The 18,975-nt window shown below is 34.2% G+C and overlaps 1 protein-coding gene across 2 annotated transcripts in view; it reads left to right on the top strand.

Moving 5' to 3' along the window:
- The window catches only part of SCN7A (sodium voltage-gated channel alpha subunit 7), an 86,686-nt gene that overhangs the window by 28,907 nt on the left and 38,804 nt on the right, over positions 1–18,975 (top strand). For both annotated transcript variants that reach the window (XM_070581527.1, XM_070581528.1), the window contains exons 7-11: positions 2,485–2,691; positions 6,157–6,226; positions 7,986–8,127; positions 12,340–12,546; positions 18,540–18,636. In XM_070581527.1, coding sequence (XP_070437628.1) covers positions 2,485–2,691; positions 6,157–6,226; positions 7,986–8,127; positions 12,340–12,546; positions 18,540–18,636 — 723 coding nt within the window. The remainder of the gene's footprint in view (positions 1–2,484; positions 2,692–6,156; positions 6,227–7,985; positions 8,128–12,339; positions 12,547–18,539; positions 18,637–18,975) is intronic.

Below are 18,975 nucleotides of genomic sequence, written 5' to 3'. Positions count from 1 at the left end.
ATCATTTTTGAACTAGAGTCCTATTTTGTTTGTGTTTTAGAAAACTTTGGAATAGATGCCAACATTATAAAAATCTGGTGATTTTAACATTAAAATCTAAGTTAACTTGGATGAATTGTCAGCATTGATCCACCCACAGACCTGCCTGGCCGCTACCAGCTGTAGCTGAGGAGCAGCTGCCCCTTTACGCTGGGCGTAGTCATCTAAGTCCCCTCCACTCCCTATTTGCATGAATTCATGTTTCCTGACAAGCCTGTGTAAGAATTTGAATGTTACCTTTCCTATAAATCATGAAAGAGAATATACAGTGCAAAATAGATAAAATTCAACAATTATAACTAGATCAAAAGTCCTAAATTATATTAAAAACTGAGTAGTGGGAATGGAGAAATATAAGAACGTACATACGGTTATTTCCTTATATGGTGAGGCTATAGTGGGCAGTTTTGTTTTTGATGTAGAGAGTACATGTTTGTTCAAAATAAGAACTTGTTTGATACAGGTTCTCAAAATGGATATATTTTATCTAAAATACTAGAGAAAAAAAGAAATAAATTAAAGTTTACTTAGAAAGGATAGGATACATAGTAAATCATAAAGAGAATATAAAAAAATCAAAAAACAAAATGGTGAAGGCCAATCCAAAAATAATGCCAATTTATGAAAATAAATGCAATTCACTTAAATTTTTCTGTCAAGATTCAGAGACTTTAATATTAAATTAGAGATAAACTCCACAAGAGCTACACCTAAACTAAAACAAAATGAAAGTTTAAAAGAAAAAAGAATGGGAAAGTTATACCAGGAAATCAAAATAAAAATTGGCATGCGGCAGATAACAGTGAAAATTATTAATAAACTTGATTCTGTGAAACTTGATGGTGACTTGTTTTGCTTTCAAACAAATTGTCACCACTAAAATTAAAGCTCCACAGGAAACTTCACACACATACTCTTATGTAAGAGTTGCTATTCTTAAAAATAATTCTAACAAAACAATTTGAAAAAGCATTTTTCAGTAGAAAAATATACCAAGGGCTCGTGACAGTTACCAAATAAAAAGTACATAGTGCAAATATGCATATTTTAAAAGTTCATTATGGTAATCACAGAAATTACATCAAAGTAAAGTTATCCCATTTTTCTTCTAATAAATTGGCAATAATGTTTTGTCAAATGTCTCAGTTTAGTGAAGGCTTAACTATATGTTTATAGTCTTTTGTTTATACATTGGTTCAACATCTCTTGAAAACAATCTGAACGTTTGTATCACTACTTAAGTGTGGTCATATATTTTGACGTGGAAATTCCATTTCTAATTTAACACTTAAAAAAGACTGCATATGGCAAAAAAAAAAAAAAAAAGAAAACTAAACTAATAATATAATTCCAAGTGGCAACAAAAGTAAGCTATAAACATGTATTTCAGTATGTTAGCAATTAAAATTGTACACTTCATCTAGATATCACATTTCTTTAATCATAAGAATGACTTTTTTCCAGCCCTATTCTGCTACGTTCAAGAGGCCCAATCATCTGAGGAAGTGACTTTAAAAAAATAGACTTTCAGTTCTCACAATAATATATGAAATAGGTGTTATTATCCCCCGTTTTAAAGCTAATGAAATGGAGGCGTAGAAATGTTGATAACTTGCTCAGCGTCACAGAGCTGGTTTATTCTCATCCATTGTTGAGCTGAGCAGTTATTAAGATCCTAAATACAAACAGACCAACAAATAAGAAGAGAGCCAGGGCAAAGGAGAAGGAAGGAAGGAAGGAGGGGAGGGAGGGCAGCAAAGTTAGTTTCATCTATGACGTACAATTATGTTATTTCTGTTTTTTGTTTCTTCTTGCTTTCTATGTGTTCAGAATTGAGCAGGTATTATTTAATAATTAGAAAAATGAATGTTCTTAAATAAAGCCAGCTTTAAGGTTGAATTCCCAATTAGTAAGTATTCTGATATAAATACAGCCCATATATCATGGTTGTGTGTTATTCTCATTTCTAATAATTAAAACTTTTTCATGTTTTACTTAATCAGGTCCAAAAATTAAATTCTTAAAAAGTTAGTGAAAGAATAGTGTAGAATACTTCTATTTCAAGCTAATCTTGTTTTTACAACATTTCAACTCATTTTGATTTATCTATACCTTTACGATTAGACATGATGGTGATTTATGCAAAAAGCAGTAACTAAGAAAGAAAGCCTATTCTTTATGTAGAAAAGAGAAATAGATAAATAGCTAATTTTAAAATATTGCGTCTGAATTATTTTGTCAGGTGTAATAAATTAGCATAGTACAGAAACCTCAACATTTGGATTTTTATTTATTTTACTTATTAGACCTAGATAATGATGAATTAGATTATAAAACACAAAGCTATTGATTTCAATGGAGTACATATTTGCCATGGGAGAAGTTTGCGAATGCTGCTTTACTCAGATATTTTATTTTATCAAAAACAAAACTTTCTCTTTTCAGGTCTGAAGTCTTCTGTAGGGATCCTGATCTGTTGCTTGAAGAAACTTACTGGTGTCATTATCCTAACTCTGTTTTTTCTGAGCATATTTTCTTTAATTGGGATGGGGCTTTTCATGGGCAACCTGAAGCATAAATGTTTGCGATGGCCCCAAGAAAATGAAACTGAAACCCTGCACAACAGAACTGGAAACCCATATTATATTCGAGGTAAGAATCACTTGCCATCTATGTCAAAAAAATAGCATTTTTCTTAATGGCAGAGTAATCTTCACAGAAATGTTGAACACTCAACTTCAGAACAAATTCAACTTCAAAATACATTCCTGTCAATGCTGTAATGATGGTCAAATACTAATTTGGATCAGTTTCATTTATCAGGATCACAAAGTTCCAATCTTCAGATAGTTAAATCAGGAAAACTTAAGTTTGGAATTGCTAAATTTTGCAAATTTTTCCTTTAAAAAATAATTAAATATAACCAAAGTCTTATTTACTATTTCATCAGAGTAGAATCCTCATAATACTACCTTTCTTTCATAAAGTTATTTAAAATATAAATGTAAGTTTACTCATTAGAAATTTTGAGGTGACCTTATAAATCAAAAAATGGCCTACGTCATAGAAATTCTTACTATTGTTGGATTTCAATTACTGCTGTTAATTTTAAATGCTTTGAGTTATACTTTGGTAAATACTGAAAATATTTAGGCTAATAGAAATAATGCCAGATCTGTATTGCTTATCTCTTATGCATAAGTAATTCACATGCCTGACCACATATCCTCACCATAATCCTGCAGAGGAGATATAAACAACCCCCGTTACAAACAAGGAAACGGAAGTTCAGAGAAATTCAGTGAATCTTCCAATGTACTGTAACTACTCTGTGGTAAAACTAGGATTCTGACTAAGCTCAGTGTGGTTTTAAAACCTATTCCCAGGGTCAGCCAGGTGGCATAGTGGTTAAGTTTGCACGCTCTGCTCTGGCAGCAGCACATTTGCAGGTTCGCATGCTGGGCGCAGACCTAGCACTGCTCGTCAAGCCACACTGTGGTGCCACCCCACGTAAAATAGAGGAAGATTAGCACAGATGTTAGCTCAGGGCCAATCTTCCTCATACATACACACATACACACAAAAACACCTATTCCCTTCTCACCAGGCCATACTCTCCTGTTGGATTTTTCTCTCATATTAAAATTATCAGGTCCTTTCTGACAGTATTTAGAAAAAAGTAAATGCATTTATATTCTTTTAAGGTGTACAGCATGATAGTTTGATTTACAAATATCGTGAAATGATTACCACAGTAGGTTCAGCTAACATCCATCTTCTCATATAGATACAATAAAAAGAAAAGAAAGGAGAAAAGAATAAAAGAAAAAAATTTTCTCCTTGTGATGAGAACTTTTAAGATTTGCTTTAACTTTCCTGTGTATCTACAGGACTGTTAGCTATAGTCCTCACTTTGTACATTACACCCCTAGTCTTATTTATCTTATAACTGGAAGTTTGTACCTTTTGACCACCTTCCTCCAATTCCCCATCCTCCTAACCCCTACCTCTGCTAACCACAAGTCTGATCTCTTTTTCTATGAGTTTGCTTTTTTTTTAAGATTATACATATAAGTGAGATCAAATACTATTTATCTTTGTCTGACTCATTTCACTTAGCATAATGCCTTCAAGGTCCATCCATGTTGTCAGAAATGGTAGGATTTCTTCATTTCTTATGGCTGAATAATATTCCATTGTATACATATACCACAATTTCTTTATCCACTCATCCATCAGTGGACGCTTAGGTTGTTTTCATGTTTTGGCTATTGTAGATAATGCTGCTATAAACATGAGAGTGCAGAGTTTTTTTTTTGAGTTAGTGTTTCTGTTACCTTTGGATATATTCCCAGAAGTGGAATCATGGATCATGTAGTAGTTCTATTTTTTTAATTTTTTGAGGATCCTCTATACTCTTTTCCATAGTGGCTGTACCAGTTTACCATCCCACCAGTAGTGCATAAGAGCTCCCTTTTCTCCACATCCACACCAGCATTTGTTATCTCTTGTCTTTTTGATGATAGCTGTTCTAACAGGCATGAGGCAATACCTCATTGTGGTTTTAATTTGCATTTCTCTAATGACTAGTGATATTGAGCATAAAAGCATATTTTTCAACTAATAAAAATAAAGTATTGATAAATCTTATATAGTCCTTCTACATTAATTTTATTTATACTTTGGATTTAATAAGTTCTAAAACAAATCTTGATTAATTTTGCTCATTGGTTTACTCGTAATATGATTATAATGCAAGTAACACAAAACTATTAGTATATGAGTATGTGAAATGTTTCCTTATTATATGTATCTATTTCATGGTCCTAGTTCTGGTGATGAGGACACCAGGAGAGGCCCGTTAGATCTTAGATTCCCTTTGGTTTCTTTGATGTTGTAACAAAATATGCTAGTTATCTAAAAAATAAATGAATTTTGCTACTTCACTGATTATTGCTAAGAAAATAGAATCCAGGTTCTTTTCATCTTTGTTAAAGTACAATATTATATTATAAAGAAATAGCTTTTTAAAGATTGACACTTTAAAATTTTTCCAGTTCTAGTCATTCCATTTCCTCAAAGAACATGCTAGAAATTGCTGAAAATATTAGATTTGTAAAACATTATTTAACCTAATTACCATGTCATAGTCCTTGGATTTAGAAAGTGCTTCAGACTGCCCAGTTCTACTAATGTCAAATTTCGTTTTTTTTTTTACTGCCATTTTAAAGGTTTGATCAATGGTTCCTATTTATGATTTAAAAATTTTTCTAAAATTACTTTAGGTGACAAATTAAAGTGACTTTATTTAAGATTAGAACACTTCAATTTTGTGTATATGATTATACATTGTTGCATATATATATTTGTATGTGTGTGTATATATATATATGTATGCTATGTATATGTGTATATATACACATACACACCCTCAGGACTGATGGGTTTGATCTCTGTGATTTGAATTCAAAACCTGAAAAAACCAATGTTTTTGCATGTATGTTCCCAACTCTGGTGACTGATATCTATAAATACACAACTTACATTTTGATTGACAACAGATAAGGATACCTGGATAAATTCTACGGCTATCACTCAGATTAGCTTGGGTTGTGTTGGACATTAGATGACATCAGGGAAAGTAATTGGCACGGGATGCTCCATGGAGAAAAATAAGCTTCAATATGGGAAGAGAATGGAAATTAAGCCTACAGACAGAAAAATCTGGTCTTCTGCTCAGGAAGGTCATCAGGAGTAAGCCCTGGAAGAAGAGGACCTCAGCTTTCAAACAGATTAGTCTTGGGAATTTTTCCTTCCAGTGTCTAGTCATACCTGGCTGGTTATATTCATTTTTCTGAATTCTGATTTTGAAAGAGATTCTCCTCCTTCTGTGCTGAGCTTTGTCCCTTTCAGTGCAGTGAAACAGGTGAATTGCCTGAGGTCTTCTGGCCCGTGCATCAGATGCTAGGATAGCCTCCTAGATAAAAAAGGCTGGGCTATATGCTCCTTCCTTCTCACACTAGAGAGCACTGTTCATCTGTGCAGATTTAAATAGCTTTCAGATATGTTATTTACTCAATATTAGATATAGAATATCATTTCTTTCTTATTTTTCAGAAACAGAAAACTTTTACTATTTGGAAGGAGAAAGGTATGCTCTCCTTTGTGGCAACGGAACAGATGCTGGGTAAGTGGTGTTAAAATTTTCTTCTATCAAGTCAGTATCACCAATCAGTAGTATTTATTGAATGATTATTGCTTTACTAGTGATTCCTATTTGATTGCATTATCTCATTTTATCATCAAAACTATGCTGAGAAGTGTACAATATGGAATACTGTTAATCCAATTTCACAGGAAAACGCAATAGGCAGACTAGCTAAATGATTTATTCGAGGTCAAGAAGTTAGTAAATGGCAGAGCTGGGACCTAAACAAGGATCTGATTTTCTGCATTCAGTGTTCCTGAGAGCTAGTGACAATTATCAAGAAAAACAATATAATCTTTTCTTTGGCCGGAAACCTTTGAATAAAAGAAATAGTGAAGATATGCTGTTATTTCACTTATTTATGGCTTGTATATCTTTTATGATTATAATATACATTAACAAAGAGCCTATTGTTCTTAAAAATGGTGCTTATAAATAATTCTTCAGTGAGATGACAAAGTTCTTAAGTATTATTGTCTTATAATTTCAGATGAAGAGATAAGAAAATTATGTAAAGTGCTTCTCAGCAGTACTATGACTCATGTAATTTCTTATGTTACTTTCTCAGCTGGGATGACTTGACACCCATTTGTAGGCTCAGCTCTTTCATAGGCCCTGGGGCCCAGATTGACGAAAGGCACATGGTGGGAGGGGAGCATGAGTTATGTAGTTTACTTTTATTCAGATGATTTAGCCATTTTGTCACTTGCTCAACTCTTTTTGCCCAGCTACCGCTGGGATTCCATTCTATTCTCAAGTCTAAATTTCGCCTCCATCACATGATGTCTACCCAGTCTCACTCTAGCTACCTGTTTTTATGGACATCCCAAACTCAAATATGACCTGAAATGCTTGTTGAAATTATCTGGTCATGGATAGTCAGAATCGCAATGATGCATTTTAAGGCCAGAAGAGAAAGTCATGCAATGTTGCACCTGTACCCATCATACTTTACTGTGTGGTAAAATATCCCAAAAGCTCATGCTTTAAGACAAGAACAAAAATTCATTTGTTCAGATTCTGTGGGTCAGCAATTTAGCAACCTCAATGCACAAATACTTTTTAAACCTATGTTTACATCACATTTGTTAACTGCTAACAAATGTCCAAAACAAGTCTCATGGCCAAAGCCAGAATAATGTGGAAGCTAGCTATACAAGGGTGTGGATAGGGGAAAGTATGATAATACGAGGCCACTGCTGTAATAATTGACCACAACACCCAAGCCCCCAGTAGAAAAAAGTATGAAGACTCCATGAAAGGAAATGAAATAAATGTTTAATCTGATCTTTCTACTGAAATGCAAGTACTGCTCCCGAATTATTGATGTGATAAATGTTTTCTCACCTTTAAATAATGGGATCTCAGGGAGTGAGGTGAGATCATTTGAAAATTAAGCCCTCCCCTACTGCGGTTGTATTTTTATCAGTGTTATTTTCCATCAATTATTCTTTCTCTTTGATATTGGGTTGTAAAGAAATCTTTAACAAAGGCTTGGCAAAAACTGTTCGTGAGGCCCTTTTTTCTGTTAGCTTAATTAACAACTGCTCACTTATATCAATTTAAAATCTAACTCATTTGCAGCCTTTTTGCTGGGAATTGTTTGGGAGAAGACCAGTTACTCCCTGTGGAAAAGGGAGCCCTCTATGATTCATGGGCAGGTTTCTATATTTAGGATTTGGCCATAATCTAAAAGTCCCGTAAGAGTAAACAGTTTTTCCTTTCTTTGTCTTCTTAGTCAGTGTCCTGAAGGATATGTGTGTGTAAAAGCTGGCATAAACCCCGATGATGGCTACACAAATTTTGACAGTTTTGGCTGGGCCTTACTTGCCCTATTTCGGCTAATGACACAGGATTACCCTGAAGCACTTTATCACCAGGTAAGAACAGAGAGAATCCGCACTGCATGTAAGAATGGTGCCATGCTCTTCCCTTCTAAAATAATGGTCAAGTGTAATGGAGTTTATTAAATTTTTATGTGGAAAAGAAGTTGAGGATAGAAGAAAAGAGAACTGGAGTTGTTGAATGTCCAGCTATATGTTAACACTGTGCCCAAGTCTGTGCCCTTATGTATGATATCTCATTTAATCTTTGAAGTAATCCTACAAGATCAGTGTGTATATATATATATGTATGTATATATATCAGTATATATATATATGATATATACTGCAAGATCAGTATATATATATGTATGTATATATGTATATATATATATATATCTGTATATATACATGAAGACAGTAAGATCAGAGTGGTTGAATAACCTCCCCAAAGTTACAACACTCATATCTGCCAGAGATCACTGTTATGCTCTGTAATATCATACATTCGATATTAACTAAGTAAAGAGCATTTCTAGGTACTAATTCTTTAGTCAAAAATTTTGAACCTATGAGATTACCATGTATTAAGCAATTATTTATTGAATGCCTACAATGTATTCTTTCTCCTCAATTCTTCTATTTCTTCTTATTCCCCTTTAAAATTCAGAGCCAGCCTTTAGGGTCTAGTGGTTAAAGTTCAGCATTTTCACCACTTTGCCTGCGCAGGTTCACTTATTGGTCACGGAACCACACCACCTGTCTGTCAGTTGCCATGCCGTGGTGGCGGCTCACACAGAAGAGCTAGAAGGACTTAAACTGGGATATGCAACCATGCACTAGGACTTTGGGGAGAAAAAAAGAGGAGTATTGGCAACAGACATTAGCTCAGGGCAAATCCTTCTCTGCCAAAAAAAAAAAAGAAAAGAAAAAGAAAAAAACATATATAACAAACAGTTGCTAAAAAAAATAAATATATTCAACCGTGCTCCAGTTATAACAGACTTGCTGTTGAGACTTGAAATCCAAATTCTGAGTGTCTTTCTTCATAACTCATTATTTGTGTGCCGTAGTTTCTCAGAAAGATAATAATACTCGTTAAAATGGAGATCCAGTTTTCCTTTAAGAGTTTTATCACAGTAGACTATGCAGTGTTATTTTAGCAGTGTAGTTACTATCAAAGGATATTGGATAAAATAAATAAATTACTTTAAATTCCAAAAATATTTGTAGTTGAAGGAGAACATTCTTTTTTTAAACACACACACCATACTTTTTATAATTGGGTACATAAATTATGGTGTGTGTGGGTGTGTGTACAGGCCAGTAAAAATGATAGGTTTATGTGATATATTTTTGGCACAAAGGTTCATGATATATTATTAAATTAAAATCAAGTAAACTAAACATACATGTAGCACAAGTATATTTCTAGTAAAAGAAGTATATGAAAATATTACAAGTTGCATTTTTCTTTATGCAAACTATATTTTTCTAGTTTTGTAAGATTAACATTTATACTATTTCCCAAACTGTTTGCCTCCTCCACAACACTAGGAACTTATTTCTAAAATAATCTTATCTTGTTATCCTCCTTCTAAAAATCCTTCAGTGGTTTCCAGATTCCTATGGGATGAGGTTCCCATAGGAACTGAGAGATGCTCTCCAGATTTATTTCTTACCAATGTCCCAATATAAACTCTCTGCTTTATTTGATTTCCTAAATGAGCTTTTCCCATAATTTCTTGTTTCAGAGTATGTTGTACCCTCTGCCTAAATTCACATTTCTTTCTGTCTTCAGTCTCATGCCTCAAATTCATGCCTCAAAGCCAGGTTTCTTCTCTGAGCTTTTCCCCAAGCCCTTCTCTCAGAGTTAGGCATATCCTACACCAGAATTCCACAGTACCCTATAATTGCCTCTGATAGCAGTTATTTTAATTGCCTGTTCAGCTCTTCCTCCCACTAGGAGATGAACTACCTAAGAAGGAATATTTTGTCTTCTTTAAAGTTTTGTGTTCTCAGCATCTAACACATAGAAATGCCTAATGAAATTTTAATAAACAAAAACATAAATGAATATTTATGGATTGTGCCACTTTATACAATAGTAAATGTCTTGCTTTTTTTTTCTTTACTGCCCTCAAAGTATGTTAGCTACTTTTCTTCTTAGCATTGGTTTAAGGGAGATGCTTTTTCACTACCAGTGAAATGAGCAGTCAGTCTGGAAGTGCCCTGGTGCTGGAGTCCATTCAGGACCTTCATCATTATTGCGCTCTAAGGTTTCTTTTTGTTATTTTTAAGATTGGCACCTGAGCTAACAACCGTTGCCAATCTTCTTTTTTTTCCCTGCTTTTTCTCCCTAAATCCTCCCACTACATAGTTGTATATTCTAGTTGTGGGTCCCTCTAGTTGTGGCATGTGGGATGCCACCTCAACGTGGCCTGATGAGCAGTGCCATGTCTGCGCCCGGGATCCGAACCAGGGAAACCCTGGGCCACTGAAGTGGAGCGCACGAACTTAACCACTCAACCATGGGGCCGGCCCCACACTCTAAGTTTTTATTAACTAGAGTAGATAAGGCTTGCTTTGATTTGGACTGAATTTATACTGTAAGCATTGCCCTAAACTAAACTGATTATGGCTAGGGAAATTCAGGAATTATCCCCAAAGAGTACAGCTCATGTTTTGGAGAATATCATTCTTCATTCATTCAACAAATATTTATTTGACCCAAGTACTGTTTGGTGCACCATGGGTACAGAAAGGAACAAAACCAAGTATCAGTCTTCATGGAATGGAGTTAAGCTTAACAATAGTTAATGTGTATTGAATCCTTACCATGGGCTACGATCTTTGCATGTATCATTTCATTTGATTTTTTAACAAATCTATTATATGGGGGCTATAATTAGCTCCGATTTTATAGTAAAATATAATAGAACTAGAATTTGTCTTCTTCTCCATCCTAATAAGAGTGTATACTTTTATCCTCTGCCAGCTTCATATGGTGGAAAGAAAAAAAGTTGTAGATTTGGGCATTCCCCCATAGCTGTGAGATCTTTGGCAAGTCATTTTGCCTATCTCATTTTCATCTCTCTTCTGCATATTGGAAATAATAGTACAGTAAATACCACACAAAGGTACTGCACAGAATTAATGAGGTAATAAACATAAATGTTTATTAATGTTCGTGGCCTGGGATATACTCCATAGTATCTATTACTGACTCTTGAATGTACCAATGTATATGACAGCTAGTTCAATGGGAAAAATATTTAACCAAATCATAAATAGCTGACTCACTGGGATAATAGGGTTTGTTAAAAATACTTTTAAAGACAAATATACTATGGATTAATCAGAAATTATTTCTGGTTGAATGTTAGAACTCCTACTAATCTGTAAACATTAGTAACTGTTATATCAACACAATATTTTCTGTAAATAATACTTATCTATTAATTCAAATGGATGCTTAAAAATTAAAACTATTCTCATTTGTTTTCTTGAATTTTGTTCAATTTAGTCAATGAGGATAAAGCAGTGGACTGTATTTTGGATTTGTAGTGTCTACTCATAATTTTCTAAATTTTTAAATTTTTTGATCTCTTAGTTAATTATTATGAAATAAAATCTAGTCCATGCTCAGTTTGGAAATCTAAAATCTTGTATTTTTCTATTCATTAGTTGACTTCATATAAGTGAATTATATGACTTTCGCATGTAGTTTGCCTAAAGGTTCTTCACCAAAGCAGTTATTCTGACAGAAATATTCCTGTTCCCCACACTTTGAGTAGACCTGACCTTGTACCTTGTTATGGTGTTTCCATAGAGTAATGGTCAGAAGAAAATAATCTCCAAACATTCATTCTCTGACTTCATTGAATTTTATATATTTAAAGATTCTACTGCTAAGGAAACAATCTTCCATATTCAGACTGCCCAGCTTTCTTTATTGAGAGATGAAAATTTTTTACTTTCAATATGTTTTCTCTATTAATGAAGATATAAAAGTCAAATACTCTAAGTTAAATAAATTACTAAATTATTCCTTAGGTATTACCATGTATTTTGTATCTTACATCTATACCTTCAAGTTGAAGAGCTTTTTGCTTAATTTTTCAGGTAGAGCCGGAACTTAAACTGTTCTGTGATTACTTTCTACTTATAGCTAAATTATTTTCATAACAAAATTACATTTCTCATTTTAAAATAGGTGATTACAGGAAGACAAATAACGTCTTTGTCTTATTGTCCACCTCTTCTTAGATCCTCTATGCTTCTGGGAAAGTCTACATGATATTTTTTGTTGTGATAAGTTTTTGGTTTGCTTTTTATATGGCGAGTTTATTCTTGGGCATACTTGCTATGTCCTATGAAGAAGAAAAGCAGACAGCTGCTGAGAAAGCTAAGAAGATTGAACCAGAATTTCAGCAGACTCTAAAAGAATTTCAAGAAGGAAATGAAGCAGCTGAGGTAAAAAATTTTTTCAATGTTTCGTAGAATCACAGAGTTTGAGTTATCTTCTCAAGGTCTTGGGGTAGATTGCCTTCTACCAGATGGTCAAAATCTGTGTGTGGTTCTTGATAAGAAGATCAAAAGTGATTTTGATAAGAGCACTTTTGCTATATAACGTTCTTTCCTGGCTGCACTGTGGCAATAGTGACCAACATCTTTAAAGATTTCTTTAATATACACAAATTTTTTGTTCCCAAACGTGTATTACTGCTGCTGATAAACTATAAGTATATTATAGCTTTTTCAAATCTGACTTTTCTTAATGTAGATATAGTTTATTAATTCAAACTTGCTTCAGACAGCACATCAGAATTAACTTGGAAAATTGCAGCATTCAACTCAAAAGGGGTAGTGCCTTCCACAATTCAGCAATCATGAAATACTAAAAGCATGCAGAAAAGGACAGTACTGAAGTTGTAGAAAGAGAAAAAAGTCATTTTTTGGCTTTCTAGCTCCTTCAAGAAGAAATGCACCATGCATCATGACATAGGGTATTATTTTATCCATGGAATAATTAAATCCGTGGTTAGTAAAACTTGATAAGGTTTTAACCTAATTTTCAATAGCTTTAGTGTTATATTTGAATATATTTTCAGACTTTTAGCCTCATAGTAAAAGATTTGTTCTATGACTCTAAAAGTTTCCATGACAGAAGTAGCATTAAAGAAGTTGTAGAAAATTATCTTTAAAAATCTAAATTGTGATGTAAGTGTGCTAAAAGTAAGAACAGGACCCAGGAAGCAACCAGAAGTAGCTTTCTTGTATTCCGTAGGACCTGGCAACCTCAAACCTCTTCCTTGGTTTGGAGAGGGATAGGTTTAGCCCTGTCTTCTAACACCCCTACCTGGAGCTGTTAAGGTATGCAGTGGACAGAAGCCAAGCCACCTGGCTCATGACTCTTCCAGGGGGTGTTACTTCCCCCACTCCCCATGTTGGGTGGAGCCTTCCTGCCTGGGAGCTTGTTCTTTGGAGGGTGCTGGGCCCAAAGTGTCCACAGTCAAGTCAAAGCGGTCCTACTCCACTGGTCTAGTTACAGGGCCCTCACTTTGGGGAGGGGAGCCATGCCCTGCCTCTTTTTTCATCCCTCTGGATTTGTTACAATTCTGTACTCTTAACACCTGCTAATAAAGATTGCCTACCCTGGAAAAAGAAAAAACTAGAAATACATTTTCTGCTAGATGGAACAAGTGTAGATTGAGGGAGCACACAAAGAATAGAAAGGAGCTATACCCAGGACTCTCTCCTTTAAAGAGGATAAAAAGAGATGGGGAAAAGTAAAGGGCCAAGATACACTCTGGCACTAAGTAGAATGTGTAGTAAGCCTGGCTAGGAGGTTCATTAATACCAAGGGTACCTTCTGGGTCAAAAAGGGGAAAATGTTAACTCTCCTACATAGGTAACTCTTTAAAAGTCATCATCAACGAACAAGCTCTAGAAAAGTCATTCTACTAAAAAGTGGGGCCTGAATGACATCATGTAGGGTCATAATAAATGGCAAGTTATTGATAGATACTTGTGTCTGAGATCCATAATCTACATACTGTTGAAACAAGGAGCAATTATAGACCATATGAAGAAAACATGTATAAAACGAGGCTATTGAGTATAGCCGTTATTCTACCCATGAGGAAGTCACAGAAAAATAAATTACAAAAGCTTTCTGTCCCTAGAAATGAGTCTGGGGTCCTTCAGATTGAATGATTACAGCCTGAATGATATGTTGAATGTGTAATTTGTTTTGAAGTGGCATTTCAAATGTCAATGGCTACACACAAATGTATCCAAGAGCATAATACTTCTCTTATCCTAAGATGAGACGCCCTATTAACTATGCTTACGAAGAACTTGGATTATTTCCCAATTTCCCAATATCTCCATTCATTTGACTGCTCTGGGTCACATAAAGCCTTTCTGATTTTAATTAAAATCTTTCAATTATAAAGGATTTCTTTTCCTGGAAGAGTACTAGAACAGTTTGTCACGCAGAAGTTTTCTGGGAAGTCAGAGTGAAAGTCATTTTCACAAAATTTATTTTCTTTTCCTTTTTTATTGATACATAAGAAAACGCTGGAGAGAGAAGAATTTAAAATGGAACATACTGAGGACCCTTTAGGTGACTGATCTGATTTAAAACTATGCAGATTCTAATTCCAATGTTGGAATTACCAGGAGATTGCTTAAATGCTCATAGGAAGGCAGTGGATCGTATTAGCTAAAAGCAGTTTTATGGTCAGATAAATATAGATTTCGGTCCATTTTAGTCACCTAATAGATGTATGATATTGCCAAATCTGTTAACCTTTCTAAACTTCAGCTTACATCTGTAAGATGTATATAATTATAGTAACTGTTTCATAGGTTATTGTGAGATTCAAATGAAATAAATGCTGTAAAGCACTTGTCCATGCTTAGAATATACTAAGCAACTGAAAAAATGTTAATGGCTAATTATAGGGAACACAGAAGACAAACACAGAAGGCACGGCACTCCATATGGAGAATATTCCATCAACACAAAATTCTTAAGTCTTTGACTATATCCCCGTTTAATGATAATTAAAATAATAATAATAATGTGCAATATTTATTGAGTGTCAGCTATGTACCAGAAGTATGAAAGGTGTCTTCATGAATTCTCAAATTTAATCCTAATTGAGGAATTCCAGTTGCAGAGTTTGATCTATATTTATTGATTATCTAATTTCTCAACACTGAGGAAGAGAACCCATTTTTCACCACTTTGTTGTTCTGGAGGCGCAAGGCTGAAACAATATTATTACATCAATTACACAGTTTGCAGGTGAAACTTTCCTATGATTTGCCAGTTACTGGTAAAACCTCAGGAAGAGAATCAGATATGTAAACTGTAGGAATACAAATATTTTCAAAAATATTTGCCCATCTAAACTGACATCCTTAAAGCTCATCTATCTAATTAAATAAAACATTATTGATTATCTGCTATATGCTAGGCATTGTACTAAGCATTAGAGCTAAAACAATTAATAAATACAAATATAGTGGCTATCTTCATGAAACTAATGGTCTAATGGGGAGATAGACTGTAAAATTATCACAAACACAAAATTATAAATCTAGGACCACCAGACATTACCTATTTCCTGATGTTATGAAATAGGAAACATAAAACACCATGTACCATATATTCTTGCCAAAATATGAGCTAAGTCTAATAAACCTCTAGATCTAACTATCTTTTTCCACAGACTACTGTATAGGAGAGAAAAGAATGCATTAAATTACACTAATAGGACACAATCTTCCAAATCAAGAAAGAAGTAAATTCTACAGTATAGGCAACCCGATATCTTCAACAAATAAATCACATAGAAAAAAGTAAACTAAATATAATATGTGGATCTCTTTTGTATTTTGATTGAAGCAAATCAACTATAATAGAATGTTTGTGATCAATGAGAGAAAATTGAGCATGGTCTGGATATTGAATAATAGTAAGGAATTACTAATTTTACTGACTGTGGTAATGATTTTTTAAAAGCTTATTCTGGTAATTATTTAATATCTTAAATTTGATTTAAAATGTTTCAGAAAAAAGTAGGGTGAGTAGTACGTGTAAAATGAAGAGTATAAAGTTATTAATTGTTGAAGCTAGATGTTGAGTATCTGTATTATGGGTTATTGGGTTCACTGTGTTATTCTCTACTAAAAAAAATTAAATGAAACTGTGGCAAGTGCTGTAAAAGAGAGAAACATGCTGCTTTGAGAGCCTATAATAAAGGATTTCTCTGAGTGAGAAAAGGTTTTCATGAAGAAGTGACACTTGAGCTCGTGTCTGAAGAATGAGTTCATGCTATATAGGGAGAAGGAACAGAGTGAGTCAGAGGATTAAAAAGGCCAGAGTGGCTGCAGTAGAGAGAGCAAGTCTGAGTCCGAGACGAACTCTTCAGGCATTCACTGCTAAATGCTAGAAATAGGACTGGCTTCTTCCTTCTTCACACCTCCTCTCCAGGGAAAATTTAACCAGTCGGGAGAAGAAGAATCCCAGCCCCGTTTTTCAGTCAAATTTTAACTGGATTGTCTAAAATTGAGGCATATGCCCTTATTAGCTCTTAAACTTCAGAAAAGAAGAGTTATTGAGTTATGATCCTCCCAATTTGCATGGTAAGATAGCTATGTTCTTTGTCATTGGCCAACCTGTGAGCATTCATTCAATATTTGTGAGAAGCGCAGTCAAGGTAAATATATTACTAGACCGATACATGGTTCGTTCATTTTATATTCTAAAATACACCCATAGTTCAAGCCATATTAACAGAGAATTGAGCATTGACTATATCAACAGTAACATTGTTACTCTCCCATTCCTCCCCGCTCAGTCCTCCCAACACGGACAATTATCTTTACTGAATTGCTCCTTGATGATTCCATCAAACACTGTCACTATCAGAAATAGATCTATGAGAAGTAGTTCTTCTGTGTTGAGTACAGTGGAGGGTATTAGCCACTATATCACAAAGTATCATCTTTGTGAAGATACACCTAGGAAATCCCTGTCAGATCTTAATAACAGAAAAATTATATTTCTGTTGGTTAAGTCATGGAAATTTGGGATTATATAAATTATAACATATTTTCTGTAACTTTGCAGGTCAGCTAAAAAGTACTTTCTGGAATAAGCATGGCTTAAGTAAATAAATTAACCTCAGGTCCTGAGTTTTTAGCCTACTTTTTCAATCAAAAAAAGAAAGGTGAGAGGACGGAAATCTGTAGACCCGCAGAATCCATCATTTTCCTGATGGAACGCAGTGCGTAGTACAGTTGGTTTTCACCTCCTCTAGCCCCAGTATTTGTGAAATTAGAGACGACTTGACTGACTCTGAGTGAGATGAACATAATTCCCTTAATATCTATCGTGCCACTTCAGATAGACCGCAGCAGAACTTGCCACCCAGAGAGCGCCAAGTAGGGCTTATGGGTGAGCCTCAACCACGAGTTCCCTCAGTGTTAGGGCAGCGGCAGCCCCTGCCAGTTAACTCTACTCAAGAGCAGCTTCATCTATTTAAACTTATTTACTATTTATTTCACCTCTTTAGCTTCACCTACTTAACAAGTTAACAAACATACAAATATTATCATTCTTTGTGTGTGCCAAATGTAAAAACTATTGGAAACTCTATGGTGTAATATCACCTGCCCATTGTCAGTTTCTTAGAGTGTAAATTCAAATACTCATTTCACACATGGTCACTAGAAACATCTGGGGCTATACTTGTAATAATTATGAATGTTTAGAACTTGTAGCATCTACATCAAAGCCTAGGAGTTTGAGTGCCTTTCCAATGCAAGGGTTCTTTAACTCTATGTAAGCACATCAGCGAAACAGAGGGTATCTTAAAACCATTACCCGAAAGACATGAGAGACGGAAAGGCTAGATTCTTTTATGGAATTATCATATATGTTCTAACAAAAGCAATCCTTTTAAATCCATTCTATTGTCTGATATTCGTCAAAACTTATTTCATCATCACAACACTAAATCATTTTGACTTTACCAAGAGTTTACAAAGTTAAGATATCCTCAAGGAAAAAAATTTAAGGTGTTAGATAAATGCTTTTATTATTCAGTGCATGTTTGACAACTGGATATTTACAATAATCCTAAACTATACATTGAATTCTTTGTCAGATATGGGTAATACCACTAATATTCCCATCTTATGCTACTTTTTAGTTGACTTCATAGTATAAAATTATTTTGTTGAGTTCTGAGTTACACACATTTGTTTTCCAAATAATCTCAAATCAGTTTAATACTGCCTATAGTGTAGAGTAGCAAATGGTAGAAAACAGAGAGGCTCCTGGAGGTAAGACTCAGCATTTTTAATAAGGCTATAAACCTTCCTCTAGCTATAATCTTGGATCTACAAAAGGGAGAAGCCATTATTAGATTCATCAATTTTCTTTTTAGACCAACACCACTCAAATAGAAATGAAGAAAAGATCACCAACTTCTACGATCACTTCTTTGGATATGTTGGATGATGCTGCCATCAGACGTAAAGAAGGTAAGGTAAAAAGTATTTAGACACTATGGAAGGTACTATTCATAAGATTCACTTGTAAAGAAATCATTGCAATTTCTTCAGAATTTTAGGTGATAATAACTAAAATTTAAGGAACAATCTGAGAATATTAGGATGAACAATGCATAAAAATTCCGTAAGTGTAGTGTTTTAAACATTGGAAAGGGTCACCAAAGAGTGCCAAGGAATTTTCTTTAACATTGAAAATGACATAGAAGTATTAACATGGCTAAAAAAGAGGTTGAAGTATATAGCATTAATATATTAATGCCCTTTCTATATTTGTCTCTGCTTTTTCTACTTATAACTAGTAACTCATTA

This window comes from Equus przewalskii, chromosome 17, assembly GCF_037783145.1.
Source record: "Equus przewalskii isolate Varuska chromosome 17, EquPr2, whole genome shotgun sequence".
NCBI classification, from domain to species: domain Eukaryota; kingdom Metazoa; phylum Chordata; class Mammalia; order Perissodactyla; family Equidae; genus Equus; species Equus przewalskii.
This window is presented reverse-complemented; position numbering and strand designations above follow the sequence as displayed.